Genomic DNA, 24,324 nt, shown 5'->3' on the forward strand with positions numbered 1-24,324 from the left:
GAGCTGCTAAGTATTTATATACCTCTCAATAAATCAGCATATTTTATAGGTGCTAAACAATTGTTCTACTTTTAGAATTAGTGTGAGAGTCTCAGAGAGCCTTGGATGGAACTTTACCCATAAGGTGTTTCTTGGTATTCTGCTCTGGCCTAAACAAGATTATGAAACACTTGGGAGCAAAAATGCAAATAAATAAACCAAAGCTTGAGGCCAGAATAGCAAATATCTCTACAGCTACAGTGAACTTTCCAGGAGAGCTGACATAAGCTGGAATAAATGTAACCCACACGGCACAGAATATGAGCATGCTGAATGTGATGAACTTGGCTTCATTAAAGTTATCAGGCAGCTTCCGTGCTAGAAAAGCCAAAATAAAACACAAAAGAGCCAGAAATCCTATATAGCCCAGCACAGCCCAAAAACCTATAGCTGAACCTAATCCACATTCCAGTATTATCCTTTCCTTGTATTGCTGTAGATTTTTGAAGGGGAGAGGAGGAGATATTGTCAACCAAAGTACACAAATTAGGACCTGTATGAGAGTGAAGGCAAGAACACTGAGTCTCTGCTGTGGAGGCCCAAACCATTTCATGACATCACTACCTGGAAATGTAGCTCTGAAGGCCATTAACACCACTATTGTTTTCCCCAGAACACAGGAGATGCAGAGGACGAAGGTGATCCCAAACGCTGTGTGACGCAACATACAGGACCACTCAGAAGGCTGACCAATGAAAGTAAGTGAGCAGAGGAAACACAGAGTCAGAGAGAAGAGCAGCAGGAAGCTCAGCTCTGAGTTGTTGGCTCGGATGATGGGAGAAGTTCTGTGTTTGTAGAAAATAGCAGTCACACATACAGCTATGAAGGCCCCAGCGATGGAGAACACTGTCAGGATGATGCTCAGAGTGTCATCCCAGGACAGGAACTCCACAGGCTTGGGGAGGCAGCTATCTCGCTGGGTGTTGGGCCAGAACTCAGGAGGGCAGCGAATACAGTTAAAAGAATCTAAGAGGTTAGAAAACTGAAGTCAGAACCCTTATAATGGGGGAAAAAATGCAAGGGACTGAAAGCAACTAAACTATAACTGTCACAAGCAAAATTATAAAATTGTGATACACAACCTGTCATGTTACTGATCTCTCCTTCTGCACATGGTATACAGTCATAGCAGCAGACTGGCTTTCCTTTCTGCACAGCCTTCCTGGTTCCTGGAGGACAGCTTTCACTGCACACAGATCTTGGCACCTGACAAACATGAGACAGATGCAAATCATTCACATTTAATCTGATAAACAAACAAAGAAACAAACAAATTAATAAATAAATACAATTTTAAGAATTTCAGTATTCCATGATTCAATTTAATGTTTTTGTCTTTTTATTTTATCCTATCCATGATAGTGTTTCTTCTGTTACAGTTTACTATTGCTGGCTCTTTTACTTTTCTATGGGTAAAATATTGACTGTATCACCTACTCACACAGACATAAGCACAACAGACAAATGCAAATCATTTCATGGTTGTCAAAAGTATTGTCTGACATTCACGGTGCGATGCACTGATTAATGTTTTTTTCTCATTTCCTTCATTGTTCAACTTTGACTTCATTAGTTTGGGTGAAGAAATAGTGAAATATATGCACCTACTGCCATACAAGGTATTTCTTCATTTTTTCTTAGTTTTGGTATTTGCTCATTTTTGCATTGCTATATTAGAGGTAGTAATGATTCATGATATTTCTTTGTTCTCATCTCTTTAACAAGGCAATTACCACACAATTATGATTTCTTCCTCTGTAATACCCATTGTTTTGAAGTCTATAATTTGCTGTATAATAAGCAGCCCAGAAATCTTTAATTAGAGTTCTATTGTCGTGCTGCTACAATCCAAGTGTTCACAGCAAATCAAAGAATTCATGTAATGTATTTTCAACACTCTTCTTTTAGTTATAGATGATAAATTTAATTAAGACAATTACTTTTCATCGAATTGCTGTGTTATCAGTTATGTTGTAATTGTAAGTAAAAATTACCTCGGCTTCGAAAATGAGAGAAGAAAGTAAATGTTTCGAGTTTCATCTTTTTTTATGTAATGTAATAGTAGTAAACTGACTTTTATGGAAGTTCCTCTTTTAAAAAAAAGAAAAGATTTTACCACTTCTTACAACGACTTCTTTAATCATTTTGAGATTTGCTAACTGACCTGAATTTACAGGTATAGTCAAAGACTAATGAAAATATTATGCTGTACCTCAGTCTGTCCTCCCATCCAGCTGATAGCTCTGCTCATACTGAACTCTTGGCCTCTTGGTCTGGATGCGTCATACTGGCCCACAGTCACAAAATCCAAACCACCATCTTCCTTGAACTGCCAGTTTATGAGCTCGTAGACGGCCACAGGATCTCCACTGGAATCAAACGAGACCTGAAAACCGTTCTTTGTAGTGACGTTCACTCTCTTGAGCTGGTCGCGTATCTGCAGTAAAACATAATTTAATAAAGTTTGAGTTTGTAAATTAAAGCTTTGAATTTGATTTTGTTCATTGTGTTCAACAATACATTTTGACATGGTGAGTCAATGAAAAAAAAAAAAAAATAAATAAATAAATAAGTGGGGAAATTATACCACTGAGGTGACGAGTGATGACCCACATATGTAAAACCCCGAACAAAAGTTAAAAAAAAAAATATATATATATATATATATATATATATATATTGATATATCTTTAACATATTGATACATTAATCAAAAATAGTCTATGATAATTATTCCTTTATTTTATATATTTTTTTCTATTCTGATGTTTACTTATATATTTTGTCATTTTCTGAATAAAAGATAATGAAGGAGAATATTGTTTATGAAAAGCCATAAATTCGATGCTTCATTTTCACTTTAAGTTGTAAAGAAATGTCATGTTGACAAGAAAAATCTCGTTTGTGTCAATCGTGAAGAAATAACATAAAATTTAAATAAGTATAAACAAAAAGTTATTCATTTTACTTCATTTGGGGATATCTCGGAAGACGAAACAATAACTCTGAGAAGTGTGAGTTTAGAGAAATCTGATTTGATATTTCTGGTAAACTTATTATACCTACATAGAAAAAAAAAAAAAAAAAAAAAATAATATATATATATATATATATATATATATATATATATATATATATATATATATATATATATATTTGAATTTAACATTGAAACAGAATAACGCCCGTAGAGCACTTCACTCAATTAGTTAATACACAACGTAAAATACAGATTCATGATAAACCATATACACACATATCAATAAAGTCATGCTTATTTAAATCGTAAGGCAAGCTTGCGTCATTTTTATACCTGCCATGGTGTGAATTTAGCGCTCTTGTCGCACTGCGTGTCATTACAGATAACACCGTGGATGGCATGCGCTATGGCATACGTAGCTTTATACACCAGGTTTGATGTTGTATAAGTGTCTGTATACGGGTTCTGCAGCGCGCGGATATCCTCGCTGCCGTCACATTCCCGCGCGCCCCCTGAGGAGCCTTTTAGGCTACAGCTGAACGAGCTCTCCCAAAACTCCGTTAGCAGAGGAGATTTCAGTGCTTGTGTTGGAGAGAGATCCAGAAGAAACTCACGAAGACCTGGTATCACCGAGCGGGGAACCCCAAATCCTATCGCCCCAGCGCACATGTTAAAGCGCAGAAACTCGGTTTCTATAATCCACGCTTCACTGCCGATCCACTGAAGGAGAGGAGGCGGCTGTCTCGCCAGTTCCTCCAACAGTAACCTCATGTCACCTGCGGCGAGAAACGCTACTATTACCCGGGCTGTTGATCTCCGGATGACGTTCGCCACCCTCTCCACTTTACTGCGCGGTTGTGTTCTGTAGTAGGACTCGGAGTACTCCACACAGATTCCCTCCTCCTGCGCAGCCTTTAGAAACGAAGCCATTCCGCTATTTCCATAGTCTGAGTCGCTGCGCACTGCCCCAATCCATGTCCAGCCAAAGTGCTTGACTATTTTTGCTATAGCGGCTGCCTGATGGTGGTCACTTGGTACGGTCCTGAAGAAGGCAGGATACTCGTGCTTATCGCTCAGACATGCGCAGGTTGCGTAATGGCTCACCTGATTTAACACAGAGAAATATAAGGAAGTGTCATTTCTTATTGATATGGTTTCATTATTTATTCTTGTCGTTTAGGAGATATTATATGGCGTTTTAAATTCTACTAAAACTGTTATGATAACCGTTTTAAAATCCACCGATTACTGTGATACTAGCGTAAAATCACCTGTGCAATTCCAAAAAGACCCAGAATTCTGGCCATACTGATAGATGGGGTGGAATTAGAATCTCCCACGAGAGCAGGAACAGCTGCGGCTACAGATTTTGAACAGGAATCAGTATCACTGAAAAATGGCTCCATGCCGTTTGTAAACTGAAGTGCAGCTTTAACAGCCATCGGCACTGCACCGCACGAGTCGTGTATCTGGTATCCTAACGTGATTCCCGGGAGGAGATCTGTTCTGTTGTTGATCTCGTGGATGGTGAACTCCATGGCACGAGCAAAGCGCAGTACACGGAAACTCATGCTGTTCACAAATATGAGATAAAAAAGATAACAATAAATCAGAAATATTTCACCATATACTTTCAGGCATCAACAATTCAAGGAGGACTGCGTGATTTCAAACAGTGTAAATTTGATCATTATATTTTCTCCACAATTCGTCCTTCATTGTTCTCTCCACACTCACAGACAGACCTTCCAGAGCACTGTGGCTGCAGCGGCTGTCTGGTGTAGGCGTTCTGTATGGATGTCGTGTAAAAATGAATGGAAAAAATCCCCCCTATTATAAAATCTCCATTCATAGAAAGACTAGGCATCAGAGGCTCAGCCCACAGCCTGCAGCTGACCGGGTCCGCTTTATATGTTGTTGTACTAAGTCCAGTTAACCACATCAAGGACTCCAACACCTTTATAATCGAAGTGAGCTGCATAGTGTGCTCGGTAGTGTTCTGCCCTCTGAACGCAAGAGTGACTGCATCTAAATAGCCACCTTATTATGATGCTCAGGGGATTGTGAGATCAGACTCCGCAGGCGTGGTCATGTGTTTAATATTAATTATTTTGATACATATACATTTTTTTTTTTATTTTGTAGTTCGACAAAGTTAAAACTCTCATATGAAGAAAAAGGATATATGTAAAAATATGGGCGCCTATATTTTGATTTCTTGGATATAAATTTCAACTTTAAATGTCCATATTCATTCTGAACGTTATATTGCATATCAGAATATACTGCCATATTTACTGAATGCATTTTGAATTTTATTTATGTATGGAATCATGTTCATAAAATACATTTGAAAATACATGTACATACGAAATGCACTACATCTCCAGAAATATTCGCCCAATTGTCTCCATCATTATGAACTTGAGTGACATCCCGTTGTTAATCCCAAGGGTTTAATATGATTTTGGGCCAGCGTTTATAGCTATTACAGTTTTAACTCTTCTTGGAAAGATTTCCATAAGGACTTTTTTCCAGAAGTGCACTTGTAAGTTCAGACACTGATGTTGGACAAGAAGGTCTGGCTCGCAGTCTCTGCTCTTATTCATCCCAAAGGTGTTCTATCGAGTTGAGGTCAGGACTCTTTGCAGACCAGTGAAGTTCTTCCACACCACACTCACTCATCCATGTCTTTATGGACCTTGTTTTGTGCGCTGGTGCACATTTATTTTGGAACAGGTAGTGGCCGTCCCAAACCGTTCCCAAAAAGTTGGGAGCATGAAATTGTGCAAAATCTCTTGGTCTGCTGAAGCTTTAAATGTTGCTTTCACTGGACGTAAGGGGCCGAGCCCAACTCCTGAAAAACAACCCCACACCATAATCCCCCTTCCACCAAACCTTACACTGGGCACAAAACAGTCACACAAGTACTGTTCTGCTGGCAACTGCCAATCCCAGAGTTGTACATCAGAATGCCAGATGGAGAAGCGTGATTTTTCACTCCAGAGAACACATCTCAGTCCAGTGGTGCTGAGCTTTACACCTCTACATTTGACAAAATGCATTGCACTTGGTGATGCAAGGCTTGGATGTCGCTGCTCGCCCATGGAAACCCCTTCCATGAAGCTCTCTACACACTGTTCTTGAGTGCATCTGATGACCACATGAACTTTGGATTTCTATAGCGACAGACTGCAGAAATTCCGGGAAACACACTCATAAAGATTGTGGAAACCCTATGGATTAAGAATCCTATCTCACTTAATTTCACATGCATGTGAAGACAGTTAATGGAATTTAAGGCAAATGCAAAGGTATTCTTGAAGCATTAAACTAGTCTACCAAGTAAAGTTTTAGCTTACCTATTTCCCTTATTACACACGCTTCTTCTGAGACACGCAAAGCCATGTCTTTTTTGCTGATAATGCAACCTCACTGAACAGTTCTTCACAGTCTGAGGAAAACACTAACTGCCTGAACAGGGGAACGATCCCATTTTATGCAGATATGTTAGACAATGTTTGAGGGTACAGAACTTACTCCCTCAGTTTCATCAATTCTAATTCCCATCCATTAGCTATGGGTTAACTTGAAAATCAAACAGTAGAGTGTGTACAAACTGTCATTTCAAAAGTCAGTTAATTCTCAGTAGTGTGGGAACTGTTATTACTAATAGTTTTAGGCTTGAAACTAAGGTGAAGGTTATGTTAATGCTAGGGTTAAGGATAGGTGACGATCAGAAATTTAGCTGTAATCAGCAAGGGACAGGTGCAATCCGTAATAGGTTAATAAGGTCTCATGCAGTTTAGGCGAGAGAGGCCTAATGCGGTTTGGAATTAACGCAAAAAATATATAAATATTTAATTTTATTGTATTCTTTTTTTTTTATGGGTATCCATGGGAAACAAGATATCAGTACCCTGTTCAGGCAGTTAGTATTTTCCTCCAACTGTGAAGAACTGTTCAGTGAGGTTGTATTATCAGCAAAAAAGACATGGCTTTGTGTGTCTCAGAAGAAGCGTGTGTAATAAGGGAAATAGGTAAGGTAACAATAGGATAGATAGGATAGGAGATAGGATTTTTAATCCATTATATATATATATATATATATATATATATATATATATATATATACACATATACATACATATATATCCATCCATCCATTATCTTCCGCTTGTCCGGGGTTCGGGTCGCGGGGGCAGCATCCTAAGCAATGAGACCCAGACCTCCCTCTCCACAGCCACTTCCACTAGCTCTCCAAGGGGGATTCCGAGGCACTCCCAGGCCAGCTGGGCGATATAGTCACGCCAGCGTGTTCTGGGTCTTTCCCGGGGTCTCTTCCCAGGTGGACTTGCCTGTGACACCTCCCGAGGGAGGCATCCAGGATGCATCCTAACTACATGCCCAAACCACCTCAGCTTACTCCTCTCGATGTGAAAAACCAGCGGCTCTACTACGAGTCCCTCCCGGATGACCGAACTTCTCACCCTATCTCCAAGGGAGAGTCCAGCCACCCTGCGGAGGAAACTCATTTCAGCCGCTTGTATTCGCGATCTTATTCTTTCGGTCATTATCCAAAGCTCATGACCATAGGTGAGGGTGGGAACGTAGATCAACCGGTAAATCGAGATCCTTGCCTTATGGCTCAGCTCTTTCTTTACCACAGCAGACCGGTAAAGAGCCCGCATCACTGCTGACCCAGCACCAATCCGCCTGTCAATCTCCTGCTCCCTTGTACCATCACTCGTGAACAAGACCACAAGATACTTGAACTCCTCCACTTGAGGCAAGAGCCTATCCCCGACCCAGAGAGGGCTCTCCACCCTTTTCTGCCTGAGAACCATGGTCTCAGATTTGGAGGTACTGATTCTCATCCCGGCCGCTTCACACTCAGCTGCAAACCGATCCAGGGAAAGCTGAAGTTTGTGGCCTGATGTCCCCAATAGGACCACATCATCTGCAAACAGCAGCGATGTGACCCTGAGGTCACCAAACCGGACACCCTCCATCCCCTGACTGCGCCTAGAAATTCTATCCATACAAATTATGAATAGAATCGGTGACAAAGGGCAGCCCAGACGGAGTCCACCTCTCACTGGGAACGAGTCTGACTTACTGCCTGCCATGCGAACCAAACTCCTGCTTTGTTTGTACCTGAATGGCTCATAGCAAAGAGCCATGTACCCCGTATTCCCGAAGCACCTCCCACAGAATACCCCAGGGAACACAGTCAAATGCCTTCTCCAGATCCACAAAGCACATGTGGACTGGTTGGGCAAACTCCCATGAACCCTCCAGAATCCTGGAGAGGGTGAAGAGTTTTTCCAGTGTTCCACGACCAGAACGGAACCCGCACTGCTCCTCCTGGATCCGAAGTTCAAATATAAGCCGGACTCTCTTCTCCAGTACCCCTGCATAGACCTTACCAGGGAGGCTGAGGAGTGTGATTCCCTGTAGTTGGAAAACACCCTCCGGTCTCCTTTTTTAAAAAGAGGCACCACCACCCCAGTCTGCCAATCCAGTGGCACCACCCCCGATGTCCACGCAATGTTGAAAAGCCGTGTCAGCCAAGACAGCCCCACAACATCCAGAGCCTTGAGGAACTCAGGGCGGATCTCATCCACCACTGGAGCCTTGCCACCAAGGAGTTTCTTAACTACCTTAGCGACTTCGGCCTCAGTAATGGACAAGCCTATTCCCATGTCCCCAGACTCTGCCTCCTCACTGGAGAACGTGTCGGTGGGATTGAGAAGGTCCTCAAATTATTCCTTCCACTGCCCAATGACGTCTTCAGTCGAAGTCCGCAGCACACCATCTCCACTGTATACAGTGCTAGTGGCACACTGCTTTCCCCTTCTGAGTCACCTGACAGTTTGCCAGAATCTTTTCGGAGCCGACTTAAAGTCACTTTCCAAGGCCTCACCAAACTCCTCCCATATACGGGTTTTTGCCTTGGCGACGACTGATCGCTTGGCCTGTCGATACCTGCCAGCTGCCTCTGGTGTCCCACAGGCCAACCATACCCGGTAGGACTCCTTCTTCAGCTTGACGGCATCTCTCACCTGGGGTGTCCACCACCAGGTTCGAGGAATACCGCCCCGACAGGCACCAACTACAGCCACAGCTACAGTCAGCCACTTCAACAATGGAGGAACAAAACATGGCCCATTCTGAGTCAATGTCCCCCACCTCCCCCGATATCTGGTCAAAGTTCTGACGGAGGTGTGAGTTGAAGATCAATCTGACAGGTTCTTCTGCCAGAAGTTCCCAGCAAACCCTCACTATACATTTGGGGTTGCCTGGTCTGACCGGCATCTTCCCCCACCACCTGAACCAACTCACCACCAGGGGGTGATCAGTTGACAGCTCAGCTCCTCTCTTTACCCAAGTGTGCAAAACAGGGTTCAGATCAGAGAAGCCATTCCTCCCAATCACACCCCTCCAGGTTTCACTGTCATTGCCCACGTGAGCATTAAAGTCCCCCAGTAGGACAATAGAGTCTCCAGGAGGAGCACTTTCAAGCACCCTTTCCAAGGACTCTAAGAAGGCTGGGTACTCTGACCTGCTGGTTGGTGCATAAGCACAGACAGCAGTCAGGATCCGTTCCCCAACCCGAAGGTGTAGGGAAGCCGCCTCTCACCATGAGCAACTCCAGAAAAGAATAAAGTCCAGCCCCTCTCAAGGAGATTGGACCCAGAGCCCAAGCTGTGTGTTGAGGTGAGCCCGACTATATCTAGCCGTTATCTCTCAACCTCCTGCACCAACTCAGGCTCCTTCCCCGCCAGTGATGTAACGTTCCACCAGACGCTCGCTGGCGAGCCCCTCCCTCAGGCCTGGCTCTAGGGTGGGGCTCCAGGGTACACAAATCCTGTTCTTTTCTTGTTTCATAGGGGTTATTATGGATCACACTTTGTCTGACCTGTCACCTAGGACCATTTTGCCATGGTAGACCCTAACAGGAGTGTTTGCTCCAGACATCATATATATATATATATATATATATATATATATATATATATATATATATATATACATACCCTAGATCTGAATTAATGAAATATTCTCATTGAATACTTTGTTCTGTACAAAGTTGAATGGGCTGACAACAATATCATACAAAAATCAATGGAAATCAAATGTATTAACCAATGGAGGCCTGGATTCTGAGTCACACACAAAGTGCAAAAATACACTACAGGCTGATCCAACTTGGATGTAATGTCATTAAAACAAGTCAAAATGAGGCTCAGTATTGTGTGTGGCCTCCACGTGCCTGTATGACCTCCCTACAACACCTGGGCATGCTCCTGATGAGGTGGCGGATGCTCTCTTGAGGGATCTCCTCCCAGACCTGGACTAAAGCATCCCCCAACTCCTGGACAGTCTGTGGTGCAACGTGGCATTGGTGGATGGAGCGAGACATGATGTCCCAGATGTGCTCAATTGGATTCAGGTCTGGGGAATGGAGGGGCCAGTCCATAGCTTCAATGCCTTCATCTTACAGGAACTGCTAACACACTTCAGCCACATGAGGTCTAGCATTGGCCTGCATTAGGAGGAACCCAGGGCAAACCCCACCAGCATATGGTCTCACAAGGGGTCTGAGGATCTCATCTCAGTACCTAATGGCAGTCAGGCTACCTCTGGCGAGCACATGGAGGGCTGTGTGGCCCTCCAAAGAAATGCCATCCCACTCCATTACTGACACACTGCCAAACTGGTCAGGTTGAAGGATGTTGCAGGCAGCAGATTGCTCTCCACAGCGTCTCCAGACTCTGTCATTTCTGTCACATGTGCTCAGTGTGTACCTGCTTTCATCTGTGAAGAGCACAGGGTGCCAGTGGCGAATTTGCCAATCCTGGTGTTCTCTGGCAAATGCCAAGTGTCCTGCATGGTGTTGGGCTGTGAGCACAACCCCCATCTGTGGACGTCGGGCCCTCATACCATCCTCACGGAGTCGGTTTCTAACCGTTTGTGCAGACACATGCACATTTGTGGCCTGCTGGAGATCATTTTGCAGGGCTCTGGCAGTGCTCCTCCTGTTCCTCCTTGCACAAAGGCGGAGGTAGCGGTCCTGCTGCTGGGTTGTTGCCCTCCTACGGCCTCCTCCACATCTCCTGGTGTACTGGCCTGTCTCCTGGTAGTGCCTCCAGCCTCTGGACACTACGCTGACAGACACAGCAAACCTTCTTGCCACAGTTCACATTGATGTGCCATCCTGGATGAGCTGCACTACCTGAGCCACTTGTGTGGGTTGTAGAGTCCGTCTCATGCTACCACGAGTGTGAAAGCACCACCAACATTCAAAAGTAACATTTTTGAAACACTTGGGGAAGGCAATAAGTACTAATAAGTAGACTCCAGATGAACGTAGCCGTGTTTTCAGCCAGGGAGGAAAACAGGACCCTTTGTTTGCTGAGTTTTTATAGTGAACCCCCCCCCCCGTCATAGCACTTCCTGTTTATCGTTATAAAAGCCCTAGAGGGAGCAGAATGAGCTAGTCTTGTGAGAGAGGCAATGAAAATTGGTTGAAGCCTAAAAACCTCTCAAGTTGTGATTGAATAACTGACTATTCATATTAAGCTGTATATATTTGTAAATATTTTTCTTTTTGGCATTGGATAAATTGAAATTTTTTGTTGTTGTTTTGTTTGGTTTCTTCACTGGGATTTAATTAACTCTTTTTAAAAATTTTGCACCCCAACCTGGAACGTACCCATGTGTCTTTTCCGTCAAACCATCACAAGTGGTGTCAGAAATACTACAGTTTTTCAAGGGGGCATAACATTCTCAGGCATTTCTCAGAGTATCAGGAACTGTTTCTCTTGAGATTTTGCCACTTAAAGGTGTTGTGGTATGATCCTGAGAAGTCGAGGTATGGCGGACAGCTCAGGCAAAGATTCCAGTCCCAGTGAAGTAAAGCATAGAAAAGCAACAGCCAATGCATCAGACACATCACTACAAGAGCTAGCTGAGATGCTCCAGGGGTTCATGGAGAGCCAAGCTGCAAGGAATGAGTGGGCAGAGCGAGAAGCCATCCGACAGGAGCAGCGATGGAAGAGCATACAGCATCAATTCCGACAAATGCAACAGCAGGTGAACCAGCAAGGACAGCCTGAGGAGGATACCAATGAAGGAGCCAGTGGCCAAACAGGAGAAGAGCAGGAGCAGAGAGTACCACCAGGCTAAAGGGAGCCCAAACTGTATCTCCTGACTCCAGAGGACAACATAGAGCACTTCCTGGCAACCTTTGAGCGTATTGCAAAGGTCTGCCGCTGGCACAAAGAGGACTGGGCAATTCGGCTAGTTCCGCTGCTTACCGGAAAAACCCGAAGTGCATATGTAGCCATGGACAGTGAGCATGCTGAGGACTACGAAGAAGTCAAAGCTGCTATTCTAAGTAAGTGACAAGCCTATAAAAAGATCCAATAAAGAAGTTAGGTGCTTCTATTGTGGAGAATTAGGCCATACTAAACACTACTGTCAACATTGGACAACTAAGTCAACCCTTTTGTGTACAGTACCCAGACCAGAACTAAAAGTTGTAGATGAACAGGTGATAGGGCCAACTATTGCAGTACTGATAAATGATCAGCAAGAAAATGCTTTGGTGGATACAGGCAGTACTCAGACACTGGTAAGGGAAAGTTTGGTTCCTAGAGAAGACTGGAAGGAGGCTAGAGTACAGGTGAGCTGGGTACATGGGGATGAAAGAAGTTACCCCACTGCTGAGGTTTACTTAACAGTAGATGGGCAAACATTTCTAATGACAGTAGCAGTAGGAGCTCAGGTACCTTATCCTGTAGTTTTAGGCCAGGACCTTCCAGTGATTATAGACCTGCTTCCTAAAACTCAACAGTGTATGATAATGATGAGAGCAAAGAGTGGAAGAGAGGCTCTAGCAGAATTAACTTTTAAAAACAGTGTGGAAGTTAACGTCAGTAAACCAAACAAACCTAAAGCTCAGAGACGCAGGGAAAAGTTCCTGAGGTCAACATTAGTAGACCAGGAAGAGCCCCTACCAAAGCCAGAGACTCCAGTAGATCTCGTCATATCATCAAACATTTTCACATTGCAGGGTCAGGATCCAACTTTGCAACCGTGGTTTAATAAGGTGTCTGAGATTGATGGGGTAAAGCAGAAGGGCAAAGGGATAACTGAAGAGGCTTATGTCTTGAAAAAAGGAATCCTGTATCAATGCAGAGGTGAAACCATATGGCCAATATGGCCATATGGTTTCATATGGCCAAACATATACTCTGATGTGACTGAATTTTGTAAAACATGTCAGGAGTGCCAATTGACACCAGACAGATTAGTCCCCACTGCACATTTGCATCCTCTTCCTATAATTGAAACTCCATTTGAGAGGATAGGAATGGACATAGTGGGCCCCCTAGAAAGGAGCAAGACAGGTATATTTTGGTGGTATGTGATTATGCTACACGATACCCTGAAGCTTTCCTTGTACGTACCATTAAGGCCAGGCAGATAGCAAATGCTCTAATCCATCTGTTTGCAAGGGTAGGCCTCCCTCGGGAGATTCTGACAGATCAAGGAGCAAACTTCCTATCCAGTTTACTGCAAGGTGTCTACAAACTGCTAGGCATACATGGCATTAAGACCTCCCCCTATCATCCTCAAACAGATGGCTTAGTGGAACGATTCAACCAGACCCTGAAGTCAATGCTCCGTAAATTTGTTTCACAGACCGGTACTGACTGGGACCAGTGGCTTCCCTATCTTCTCTTTGCTTACAGAGAGGTTCCCCAGGCATCTACAGGATTTTCTCCCTTCGAGTTGCTTTATGGACGACATGTGAGGGGACCACTGGATCTCCTGTGAGAGCAGTGGGAGGAACCCAAGGCCACTGGAGAGAATGTGGTAGCCTATGTAGTGAAGATGAGAGAGAAGCTTGAGGAGATGACTGCGCTGGCCCAGGAGCATCTGCGGAAGGCACAGAACAGTCAGAGAGCCTGGTATGACCGGAAAGCCCGTACTCAAGAGTTCAAGCCAGGACAGGAAGTATTGCTGCTTCTGCCACCCAGCGAAAGTAAACTCCTGGCCAAATGGCATGGACCATACAAAATCACCAGGAAAGTGGGGCCAGTGCCATATGAGCTTCTTATGCCTGAGCGGAGCAAGAAGCACCAAAAGTTGCATGTCAACCTGCTGAAAGAGTATTGCAGAGGGACTGTAACAATGCAGCAACTCATGGTACGTGCAGTAAAAGAAGAGCTGCCAGAGCAGTATTTCCACACTCAGCCACCAGGACAGCCTGTGGATCTGTCTCACTTACCCTCAGAAAAACAAGAGCAGGTGGTGAACTTCCTGGACCCGACACTCTTCACAGAAAAGCCTGGATACACCACCATGGTTCAACAAAAGATTCACCTGAAGGACAATACACCAGCTCGCCAGAGGTGTTACAGGGTCCCAGAAAGACTATTACCTGTTTTGCAGGGGGAGCTTAATACTATGATGGAGATGGGGGTGATTGAACCCTCGGATAGTGAGTGGTGCAGCCCAATAGTGCTGATACCTAAAAAGGATGGGACTATGAGATTTTGCATTGACTTCCGGCTGATCAATTCACTGTCAAAGTTTGACCCATACCCAATGCCACGAGTGGATGACCTGATTGAGAGACTGGGTAGGGCAAAGTACATCACTACCATTGATTTGAACAAAGGATATTGGCAGGTACCTTTATCACCAGAAGTAAAGGAACTAACTGCTTTCAGGACACCATATGGGATGTTTCAGTTTACAGTGATGCCGTTTGGCCTGCAGGGTGCACCAGCAACATTTCAGAGATTGATGGATAAGGTTCTGGAGGGTACATCAGTCTATGCAGCAGCATATCTGGATGATGTGGCCATTTTTAGTCACACCTGGAAAGACCCCCTGGCACATCTTCAGAATATGTTTCAGAGGATTAAGACAGCGGGGTTAACCATCAGTCCTCAGAAATGTGCCATTGCTCAGAACCAGATCAAGTATCCAGGATTTGTGTTGGGTAATGGACCAGTACGACCACAAGTGGGAAAGGTGGAGGCAATATGGTCCTTTCCTGTGCCCACAACAAAGAGGGGGGTTCGATCTTTCCTTGGACTGGTTGGTTGGTACCGGAAGTTTATACCACAGTTTTCCATTAGAGCTGCAGCCCTTACTGACCTCACAAAGAAATCTGCACCAGGGACTGTGAAGTGGACAGGGGAGTGTGAGAAAGCATTTCAGGACCTGAAGGATGCTCTGTGTGAGGACACAATTTTGCAGAGTCCTGACTTTTCAAAGCCTTTTATTCTGCAAACTGATGCCTCAGGTGTAGGATTGGGGGCTGTACTGTTGCAGGAGGATGGGAATCAATGCAGACCAGTGGCTTTTATTAGCCGGAAACTGTGTCCTCGTGAGACTCGATATTCCACAATTGAAAAGGAGTGTTTGGCGGTGAAATGGGCAGTGGACTCCTTTAGATATTACCTTTTGGGTAGGCATTTTCGACTAGAGTCAGACCACCAGGCTCTTGTGTGGTTGAATAAAATGAGAGATGCGAATGCTAGAATAACCAGGTGATATTTGTCCTCGCAACCTTTTAAATATACTGTTACATACAGGACAGGTGCTTCTAACACAGTGGTAGATTCTTTGTCCAGGGCAGCTGAGGAAGTGTCCTGAAGACCCTTCCATCAGCTGGAGATGGGGGAGGGAAAGTGACGGAGCTGCCCTCCGCCACAATGTACATATGTGTAAAAACCTTCTAGGTAATGGCGACATTTCATACTCAGAGACAAAAACTGTTTTTAAAAAGCATTTATGGATTGAATGGTTATGCTGGGGAACAAGAGCAAACCTGCAGAGAAAAAAGAAACAAAAGTTAATGGAGAATATGAATTTTTTATTATTTGTAAATTGTGATTGATTTAGTGATATAATTTAACATATTATAAACTCCAGAGGAAGGTAGCCTTGTTTTCAGCCAGGGAGGAAAACAGGACCCTTTGTTTGCTGAGTTTTTGTAGTGACACCCCCCCTGATTTTCTGTCTTTTTGGATATGTACTGAGTTGCATGTTTACTCTCTGCTTTTTCTAATACTCAAAATAAATGTAAATGTAAAAGACAGAGCTAAAGATTTTGTATTTGATATAGAAAAGTATAGCATTTATTGTCAATTATCTGTAAAAACATGTAAAAGTTTTTTTTTGTTGTTTTTTTTTTTTTTTTGAGAAAAAGACTTGTTAAATGATGCTTAGGAAGTTAAATTGAGCACATGTGTCCTGAAAGCTGATTGGCTGATTATGGCCCTACACTTTAAATTACGAACTAATGGCAGGAACCACTCTTGTAATCTTTGTCACACATGCAGTATTTAATATCTAGGCATCATCAGTTATATGGATGCTGAGAAATGGCTACTTAGTGCTTAGTGCTTTCCCTAATTATGTGGATGTGCATAAAAAAGTGTACCATTGGATCATCAATATATTGTATAAGCCTGGGAAGTTTCATTTTTGGGGAGTTGTTAGCAAATGCCAAATAAGCATTTATGAAGCGGTAAAAGTCTTCTGTCCAAACAGCTGCTACCACGGGAACGCCCAACCCTCATGTACTTACAGCCAAGTGAAGCCATGTCTTTTCTAACTGCTCCAAATGTAATGTCCTAGAACAGTTTTAAAAAATCAGTGGACAACAGTAACTGCTTATTCAGTTATATTTGATGCTCTGAAATCACATCCTCCAGCAGAACAAATCATTCCTACTAGATAGTGGAATTCATTCTCAGTTTACTGATTGCACACTGCTGGATCTCACTGAAGAGGTAGGCCAAGCTGTTTCTTATTTCTTACGTAAGAATAACCAGCATGACAATTAAAAAAAAAAAAAAGCATATTTGTGTTATGATGTGACTAAAACCCAGATGCTTGCAGATGAAAGGTTAAACGATTTATTCGTCTAGCTAGCAGCCAAGGAAACAAAACAGGGGCAAAGCACAAAGGAGTAGTCAAAGTACAGTCCAAAAGTCTGATAACAAATCGACACAACCAGCAAAAGTACCAAAAGGGAAGGCAACAGACGTAATCAAAAACATGATTCTAAACGGTCAAAAATCACAGTGAGACAAGCAATAGCAAGAAGAATACGCTCAGTAAGTTTTAGAGAAAAAATTGCCTCGCACTGACTGACTGTCAGAGCCATGTTTAAATGCTCAGCTCTAATGAGGCACAGAAGACATTTATCAAAAGTCTGTGGATTGTGAGCGCAGATAGGTGCTGTGCCTGAGTCCAGAGTCACATGATCCCCCAGGGTGTTATGGGAGTTGGAGTTCACTCGACAAGTTCAACACACTCAAGAAAAATGCAACCTACCAATTCTGTTAAGGCAGATAAGAGATATTGTAAGGAATGCCATCATGCTTTTGGACCATCCAATCACCAATTCTCCATTAAATGCAAGCTTCCTATTACTTGTTTTATATCACATTTGAAAGCCATACATTCTCAAAACAATCAGAAGAATGCCATTTTAATGTAGAATTACTATATAAACATGAAGAAAGGCATGCTAGTGGAAAAAATCACTTTAATTTGGCAATATACATTGTTATCTGTTAATATGCAAGTAGAACATGTGAAAAGCTTGTATGTATATCTTTACACAATGAAATAGAAAATGAACTTTAAGTAAGAATAAGCTTTGGTAGAGCTGCTAAGTATTTATATACCTCTCAAAAAATCAGGATATTTTATAGGTGCTAAACAATTGTTCTACTTTTAGAATTTGTGTGAGATTCTCAGAGAGCCTTGGATGGAACTTTACCCATAAGGTGTTTCTTGGTATTCTGCTCTGGCCTAAACAAGATTATGAAACACTTGGGAGCAAAAATGCAAATAAATAAACCAAAGCTTGAGGCCAGAATAGCAAATATCTCTACAGCTACAGTGAACTTTCCAGGAGAGCTGACATAAGCTGGAATAAATGTAACCCACACGGCACAGAATATGAGCATGCTGAATGTGATGAACTTGGCTTCATTAAAGTTGTCAGGCAACTTCCGAGCTAGAAAAGCCAAAATAAAACACAAAAGAGCCAGAAATCCTATATAACCCAGCACAGCCCAGAAACCTACAGCTGAACCTAATCCACATTCCAGTATTATCCTTTCCTTGTATTGCTGTAGATTTTTGAAGGGGAGAGGAGGAGATATTGTCAACCAAAGGACACAAATAAGGACCTGTATGAGAGTGAAGGCGAGAACACTGAGTCTCTGCTGTGGAGGCCCAAACCATTTCATGACATCACTACCTGGAAGTGTAGCTCTGAAGGCCATTAACACCACTATGGTTTTCCCCAGAACACAGGAGATGCAGAGGACGAAGGTGATCCCAAAAGTTGTGTGACGCAACATACAGGACCACTCAGAGGGCTGACCAATGAAAGTAAGTGAGCATAGGAAACACAGAGTCAGAGAGAAGAGCAGCAGGAAGCTCAGCTCTGAGTTGTTTGCTCGGACGATTGGAGAAGTTCTGTGTTTGTAGAAAACAGCAGTCACACATACAGCTATGAAAGCCCCAGTGAAGGAGAACGCTGTCAGGATGATGCTCAGAGTGTCATCCCAGGACAGGAACTCCACAGGCTTGGGGAGGCAGCTGTCTCGCTGGGTGTTGGGCCAAAGCTCAGGAGGGCAGCGAATACAGTTAAAAGAATCTAAGAGGTTAGAAAAGTGTAGTCAGAACCCTTATATTGGGGAAAAAATGCAAGGGACTGAAATCAACTAAACTATTACTGTCACAAGCAAAATTGTAAAATTGTGATAAACAACCTGTCTTGTTACTGATCTCTCCTTCTGCACATGGTATACAGTCATAGCAGCAGACTGGCTTTCCTTTTTGCACAGCCTTCCTGGTTCCTGGAGGACAGCTTTCACTGCACAAAGATCTTGGCACCTGACAAACATGAGACAGATGCAAATCATTCACATTTAATCTGATAAACAAACAAACAAACAAACAAACAAACAAACAAACAAATAATTTTTTCAGAATTTCATTATTCCATGATTCAATTGAATGTTTTTGTCTATCTATCTATCTATCTATCTATCTATCTATCTATCTATCTATCTATCTATCTATCTATCTATCTATCTATCTATCTATCTATCTATCTACATCTGATATCATATGGGAAGGATGAGTGACATTTTATGTTTTTTTTCTGGTTTGTCATAAATATCTGTTATCTTTCAGTTTTCATTAGTCATGGACCCATAATTTTAGCCTGACATTAAATGATACTTACATTACATTGTAGGTTTAGATATATTTTTAAGATATTTGTTATCCTATCCATGATGGTGTTTCTTCTGTTACCGTTTACTATTGCTGGCTCTTTTACTGTTCTATGGGTAAAATATTGACTGTATCACCTACTCACACAGACATAAGCACAACAGACAAATGCAAATCATTTCATGGTTGTCAAAAGTATTGTCTGACATTCACGGTGCGATGCACTGATTAATGTTTTTTTTCTCATTTCCTTCATTGTTCAACTTTGACTTCATTAGTTTGGGTGAAGAAATAGTGAAATATATGCACCTACTGCCATACAAGGTATTTCTTCATTTTTTCGTAGTTTAGGTATTTGCTCATTTTTGCATTGCTATATTGCCTTTTGAAGGTTTTAGTAAAAAGAACCATGCATGATAGAATAAATGAACCTAATGACATTGGAATTAATTATTCATCTGATGTCACATGATTCCTTAAAACCTAATTCATGCTTGTTCAGTTTTCTTGATTTTTTTTTCACATTTTCCATCAGTTATCTTTAAACAAAGTTCATTTCATTTTATAACGTCATCTTTGTGAATGGGTTTATATTTATATTAGAGGTAGTAATGATTCATGATATTTCTTTGTTCTCATCTCTTTAACAAGGCAATTACCACACAATTATGATTTCTTCCTCTGTAATACCCATTGTTTTGAAGTCTATAATTTGTTGTATAATATGCAGCCCAGAGATCTTTAATTAGAGTTATCTTGTCGTGCTGCTACAATCCAAGTGTTCACAGCAAATCAAAGAATTCATGTAATGTATTTTCAACACTCTTCTTTTAGTTATAGATGATAAATTTAATTAACGCAATTTCTTTTCATCGAATTGCTGTGTTATCAGTTATGTTGTAATTGTAAGTAAAAATTACCTCGGCTTCGAAAATGAGAGAAGAAAGTAAATGTTTCGAGTTTCATCTTTTTTTATGTAATGTAATAGTAATAAACTGACTTTTATGGAAGTTCCTCTTTAAAAAAATAATAAAACCGTTTTTACAACTTCTTACAACGACTTTTTAATCATTTTGAGATTTCCTAAGTGACTTGAATTTACAGTCAAAGACTAATGAAAATATTATGCTGTACCTCGGCCCTTCCCCCCATCCAGCTGATAGCTCTGCTCATACTGAACTCCTGTCCTCTTGGTCTGGATGCGTCATACTGGCCCACAGTCACAAAATCCAAACCACCATCTTCCTTAACCTGCCAGTTTATGAGGTCGTAGACGGCCACAGGATCACCACTGGAATCAAACGAGACCTGAAAACCATTCTTTGTAGTGAAGTTCACTCTCTTGAGCTGGTCGCGTATCTGCAGTAAAACATAAATTAATAAAGTTTGAGTTTGTGAATTAAAGCTTTGAATTTGATTTTGTTCATTATGATCAACATTACATTTTAACATGGTCATCCAATGAAAATAAATAAACAAATAAATAAATAAATAAATAAATAAATAAATAAATGAATGGGGAAATTATACCACTGAGGTGACGAGTGATGACCCACATATGTAAAAAAAAATTGATGTATCTTTAACGTATTGGTAAATTCACCAAATATTGTTTATGAAAAGCCATAAATTCGATGCTTCATTTTCAGTTTAAGTTGTAAAAAAAATGTCATGTTGACAAGATAAATCTCGTTTGTGTCAATCGTGAAAAAATAACATAAAATTTAAATAAGTATAAACAAAAAGTTTTTCATTTTAATTCATTTGGGGATATCTCGGAAGACGAAACACTAACTCTGAGAAGTGTGAGTTTAGAGAAATCTGATTTGATATTTCTGGTAAACTTGCTATACCTACATGATATATATATATATATATATATATATATATATATATATATATATATATATATATTGATGTTACCTGTGAAAGAATAATTGACTTTAAAATTGAAACAGAATAACGCCCATAGAGCACTTGACATAATTAGTTAATACACAACGTAATATACAGATTCAAGATAAACCATATACACACATATCAATAAAGTCATGCTTATTTAAATTGTAAGGCAAGCTTGCGTCATTTTTATACCTGCCATGGTGTGAATTTAGCGCTCTTGTCGCACTGCGTGTCATTACAGATAACACCGTGGATGGCATGCGCTATGGCATACGTAGCTTTATACACCAGGTTAGATGTTGCATAAGTGTCTGTATACGGGTTCTGCAGCGCGCGGATATCCTCACTACCATCACATTCCCGCGCGCCCTCTGAGGAGCCTTTCAGGCTACAGCTGAACGAGCTCTCCCAAAATTCCGTCAGCAGAGGAGATTTCAATGCTTGTGCTGGAGAGAGATCGAGAAGAAACTCACGAAGACCTGGAATCACCGAGCGGCGGATCCCAAATCCTATCGCCCCAGCGCACATGTTAAAGCGCAGAAACTCGGTTTCTATAATCCACGCTTCACTGCCGATCCACTGAAGGAGAGGAGGCGGCTGTCTCGCCAGTTCCTCCAACAGTAACCTCATATCTCCTGAAGCAAGAAACGCTACTATTACCCGGGCTGTTGATCTCCGGATGACGTTCGCCACTCTCTCCAGTTTACTGCGCGGTTGTGTTCTGTAGTAGGACTCGGAGTATTCCACACAGATTCCCTCCTCCTGTGCAGCCTTTAGAAACGACGCCATTCCATTATTCCCATAGTCTGAGTCGCTGCGCACTGCCCCAATCCATGTCCAGCCAAAGTGCTTGACTATTTTTGCTATAGCGGCTGCCTGATGGTGGTCACTTGGTACGGTCCTGAAGAAGGCAGGATACTCGTGCTTATCGCTCAGACATGCGCAGGTTGCGTAATGGCTCACCTGATTTAACACAGAGAAATATAAGGAAGTGTTATTTCTTATTAATATGCTTTCATCATTTCTTGTTGTCATTTATGAGATATTATATGGCCTTTTAAATTCTACTAAAATTGTTATGATAACAGTCTTAAAATTCACCGGTTACTGTGATACTAGCCTAAAATCACCTGTGCAATTCCAAAAAGACCCAGAATTCTGGCCATACTGATAGATGGGGTGGAATTCGAATCTCCCACGAGAGCAGGAACAGCTGCAGCTGCAGATTTTGAACAGGAATCAGTATCACTGAAAAATGGCTCCATGCCGTTTGTAAACTGAAGTGCAGCTTTGACAGCCATCAGCACTGCACCGCACGAGTCGTGTATCTGGTATCCTAACGTGATTCCCGGTAGGAGATCTGTTCTGTTGTTGATCTCGTGGATTGTGAACTCCATGGCACGTGCGAAGCGCAGCTCCCGGAAACTCATGCTGTTCACAAACATGAGATAAAAAAGATAACAATAAATCAGAAATATTTCACCATATACTTTCAGGCATCAACAATTCAGTGAGGACTGCGTGATTTCAAACAGTGTAAATTTGATCATTATATTTTCTCCACAATTCGTCCTTCATTGTTCTCTCCACACTCACAGACAGACCTTCCAGAGCACTGTGGCTGCAGCGGCTGTCTGCTGTAGGCGTTCTGTATGGATGTCGTGTAAAAATGAATGGAAAAAATCCCCCCTATTATAAAATCTCCATTCATAGAAAGACTAGGCATCAGAGGCTCAGCCCACAGTCTGCAGCTGACCGGCTCCGCTTTACAAGTTGTTGTACTGAGTCCAGTTAACCACAGCAACGACTCCAACACCTTTATAATCAACTGCATAGTGTGCTCGGTAGTGTTCTGCCCTCTGAACGCCAGAGTGACTGCATCTAAATAGCCACCGTATTATGATGCTCAGGGGATTGTGAGATCAGACTCCGCAGGCGTGGTCATGTGTTTAATATTAATTATTTTGAAAGATATTTTTTTTTTCAGTTTGTAGTTCAACAAAGTTAAAACTCTCATATGAAGAAAAAGGAAATATGTAAAAATATGGGGGCCTATATTTTGATTTCTTTGATATAAATTTCAACTTTAAATGTCCATATTCATTCTGAACACTACATTGCATATCAGAATATACTGCCATATTTACTGAATGCATTTTGTATTTTATTTATGTATGGAATCATGTTCATAAAATACATTTGAAAATACATGTACATACGAAATGCACTATATTTCCAGAAATATTCGCCCAATTGTCTCCATCATTATGAACTTGAGTGACATCATATTGTTAATCCAACGGGTTTAATATGATGTTGGGCCACCGTTTATAGCTATTACAGTTTTAACTCTTCTGGGAAAGATTTCCATAAGGACTTTTTTTTACCAGTCTTCCAGAAGTGCACTTGTGAATTCAGACACTCATGTTGGACAAGAAGCTCTGGCTCGCAGTCTCTGCTCTCATTCATCCCAAAGGTGTTCTATCGAGTTGCGGTCAGGACTCTTTGCAGGCCAGTCAAGTTCTTACACACCACACTCGCTCATCCATGTCTTTATGGACCTTGTTTTTGCGCTGGTGCACATTTATTTTGGAACAGGTAGTGGCCGTCCCAAACTGTTCCCAAAAAGTTGGGAGCATGAAATTGTGTAAATTCTCTTGGTCTACTGAAGCATTAAATATTGCTTTCACTGGACGTAAGGGGCCGAGCCCAACTCCTGAAAAACAACCCCACACCATAATCCCCCTTCCACCAAACCTTACACTGGGCACAATGCAGTCACACAAGTACTCTTCTCCTCGCAACTGCCAAACCCAGAGTTGTACATCAGATTGCCAGATGGAGAAGCGTGATTTGTAATTCCAGAGAACACATCTCAGTCCAGTGGTGCTGAGCTTTAGACCTTTACATTTGACACAATGCATTGCACTTGTCGATGTAAGGCTTGGATGTAGCTGCTCGCCCATGGAAACCCATTACATGAAGCTCTCTACACACTGTTCTTGAGCGCATCTGATGACCATATGAACTTTGGATTTCTGTTGCGATGGACTGCAGATATTCCGGTAAACACATTCATAAAGATTGTGGAAAGCCTTCCCAAGAGTTGA

The 24,324-nt window shown here is 42.0% G+C and overlaps 2 protein-coding genes and 1 pseudogene across 2 annotated transcripts; 1 reads left to right on the plus strand and 2 right to left on the minus strand.

Annotated features, from left to right (window-relative positions):
- Positions 1-91: 91 nt before the first annotated feature.
- Positions 92-5,000, minus strand: LOC108434079 (extracellular calcium-sensing receptor-like). Its single transcript, XM_037540185.1, has 6 exons — positions 4,765-5,000; positions 4,291-4,591; positions 3,353-4,123; positions 2,252-2,476; positions 1,122-1,245; positions 92-1,005 (listed from the first exon to the last, which is right to left on the minus strand). Exons 1-6 carry the CDS (start codon positions 4,998-5,000, stop codon positions 92-94), a joined length of 2,571 nt encoding a protein of 856 aa, XP_037396082.1.
- A 5,725-nt stretch (positions 5,001-10,725) lies between these two features.
- Positions 10,726-24,324, plus strand: part of LOC108434107 — a 212,065-nt pseudogene continuing 198,466 nt past the window's right edge.
- Positions 17,815-23,048, minus strand: LOC108434106 (extracellular calcium-sensing receptor-like). Its single transcript, XM_037540186.1, has 6 exons — positions 22,819-23,048; positions 22,345-22,645; positions 21,407-22,177; positions 20,447-20,671; positions 18,844-18,967; positions 17,815-18,728 (listed from the first exon to the last, which is right to left on the minus strand). Exons 1-6 carry the CDS (start codon positions 23,046-23,048, stop codon positions 17,815-17,817), a joined length of 2,565 nt encoding a protein of 854 aa, XP_037396083.1.

The sequence above is a fragment of the Pygocentrus nattereri genome, chromosome 7, assembly GCF_015220715.1.
Source record: "Pygocentrus nattereri isolate fPygNat1 chromosome 7, fPygNat1.pri, whole genome shotgun sequence".
NCBI lineage: Eukaryota > Metazoa > Chordata > Actinopteri > Characiformes > Serrasalmidae > Pygocentrus > Pygocentrus nattereri.

Bases quoted from the DNA above. Each gene is read 5' to 3' on its own strand.
- LOC108434106 (XM_037540186.1), bottom strand. From the start codon at position 23,048: ATGCAGTTGATTATAAAGGTGTTGGAGTCGTTGCTGTGGTTAACTGGA. The intron at 20,672-21,406 runs GTATAAAAATGA...GTTTTACTGCAG, and splicing joins CTAAATTCACACCATGGCAG to ATACGCGACCAGCTCAAGAG. The intron at 18,968-20,446 runs GTACAGCATAAT...CATGTTTGTCAG, and splicing joins GGATGGGGGGAAGGGCCGAG to GTGCCAAGATCTTTGTGCAG.
- LOC108434079 (XM_037540185.1), bottom strand. From the start codon at position 5,000: ATGCAGCTCACTTCGATTATAAAGGTGTTGGAGTCCTTGATGTGGTTA. The intron at 4,124-4,290 runs GTGATTTTACGC...GTGTTAAATCAG, and splicing joins GTCTTTTTGGAATTGCACAG to GTGAGCCATTACGCAACCTG. The intron at 1,246-2,251 runs GTACAGCATAAT...CATGTTTGTCAG, and splicing joins GGATGGGAGGACAGACTGAG to GTGCCAAGATCTGTGTGCAG.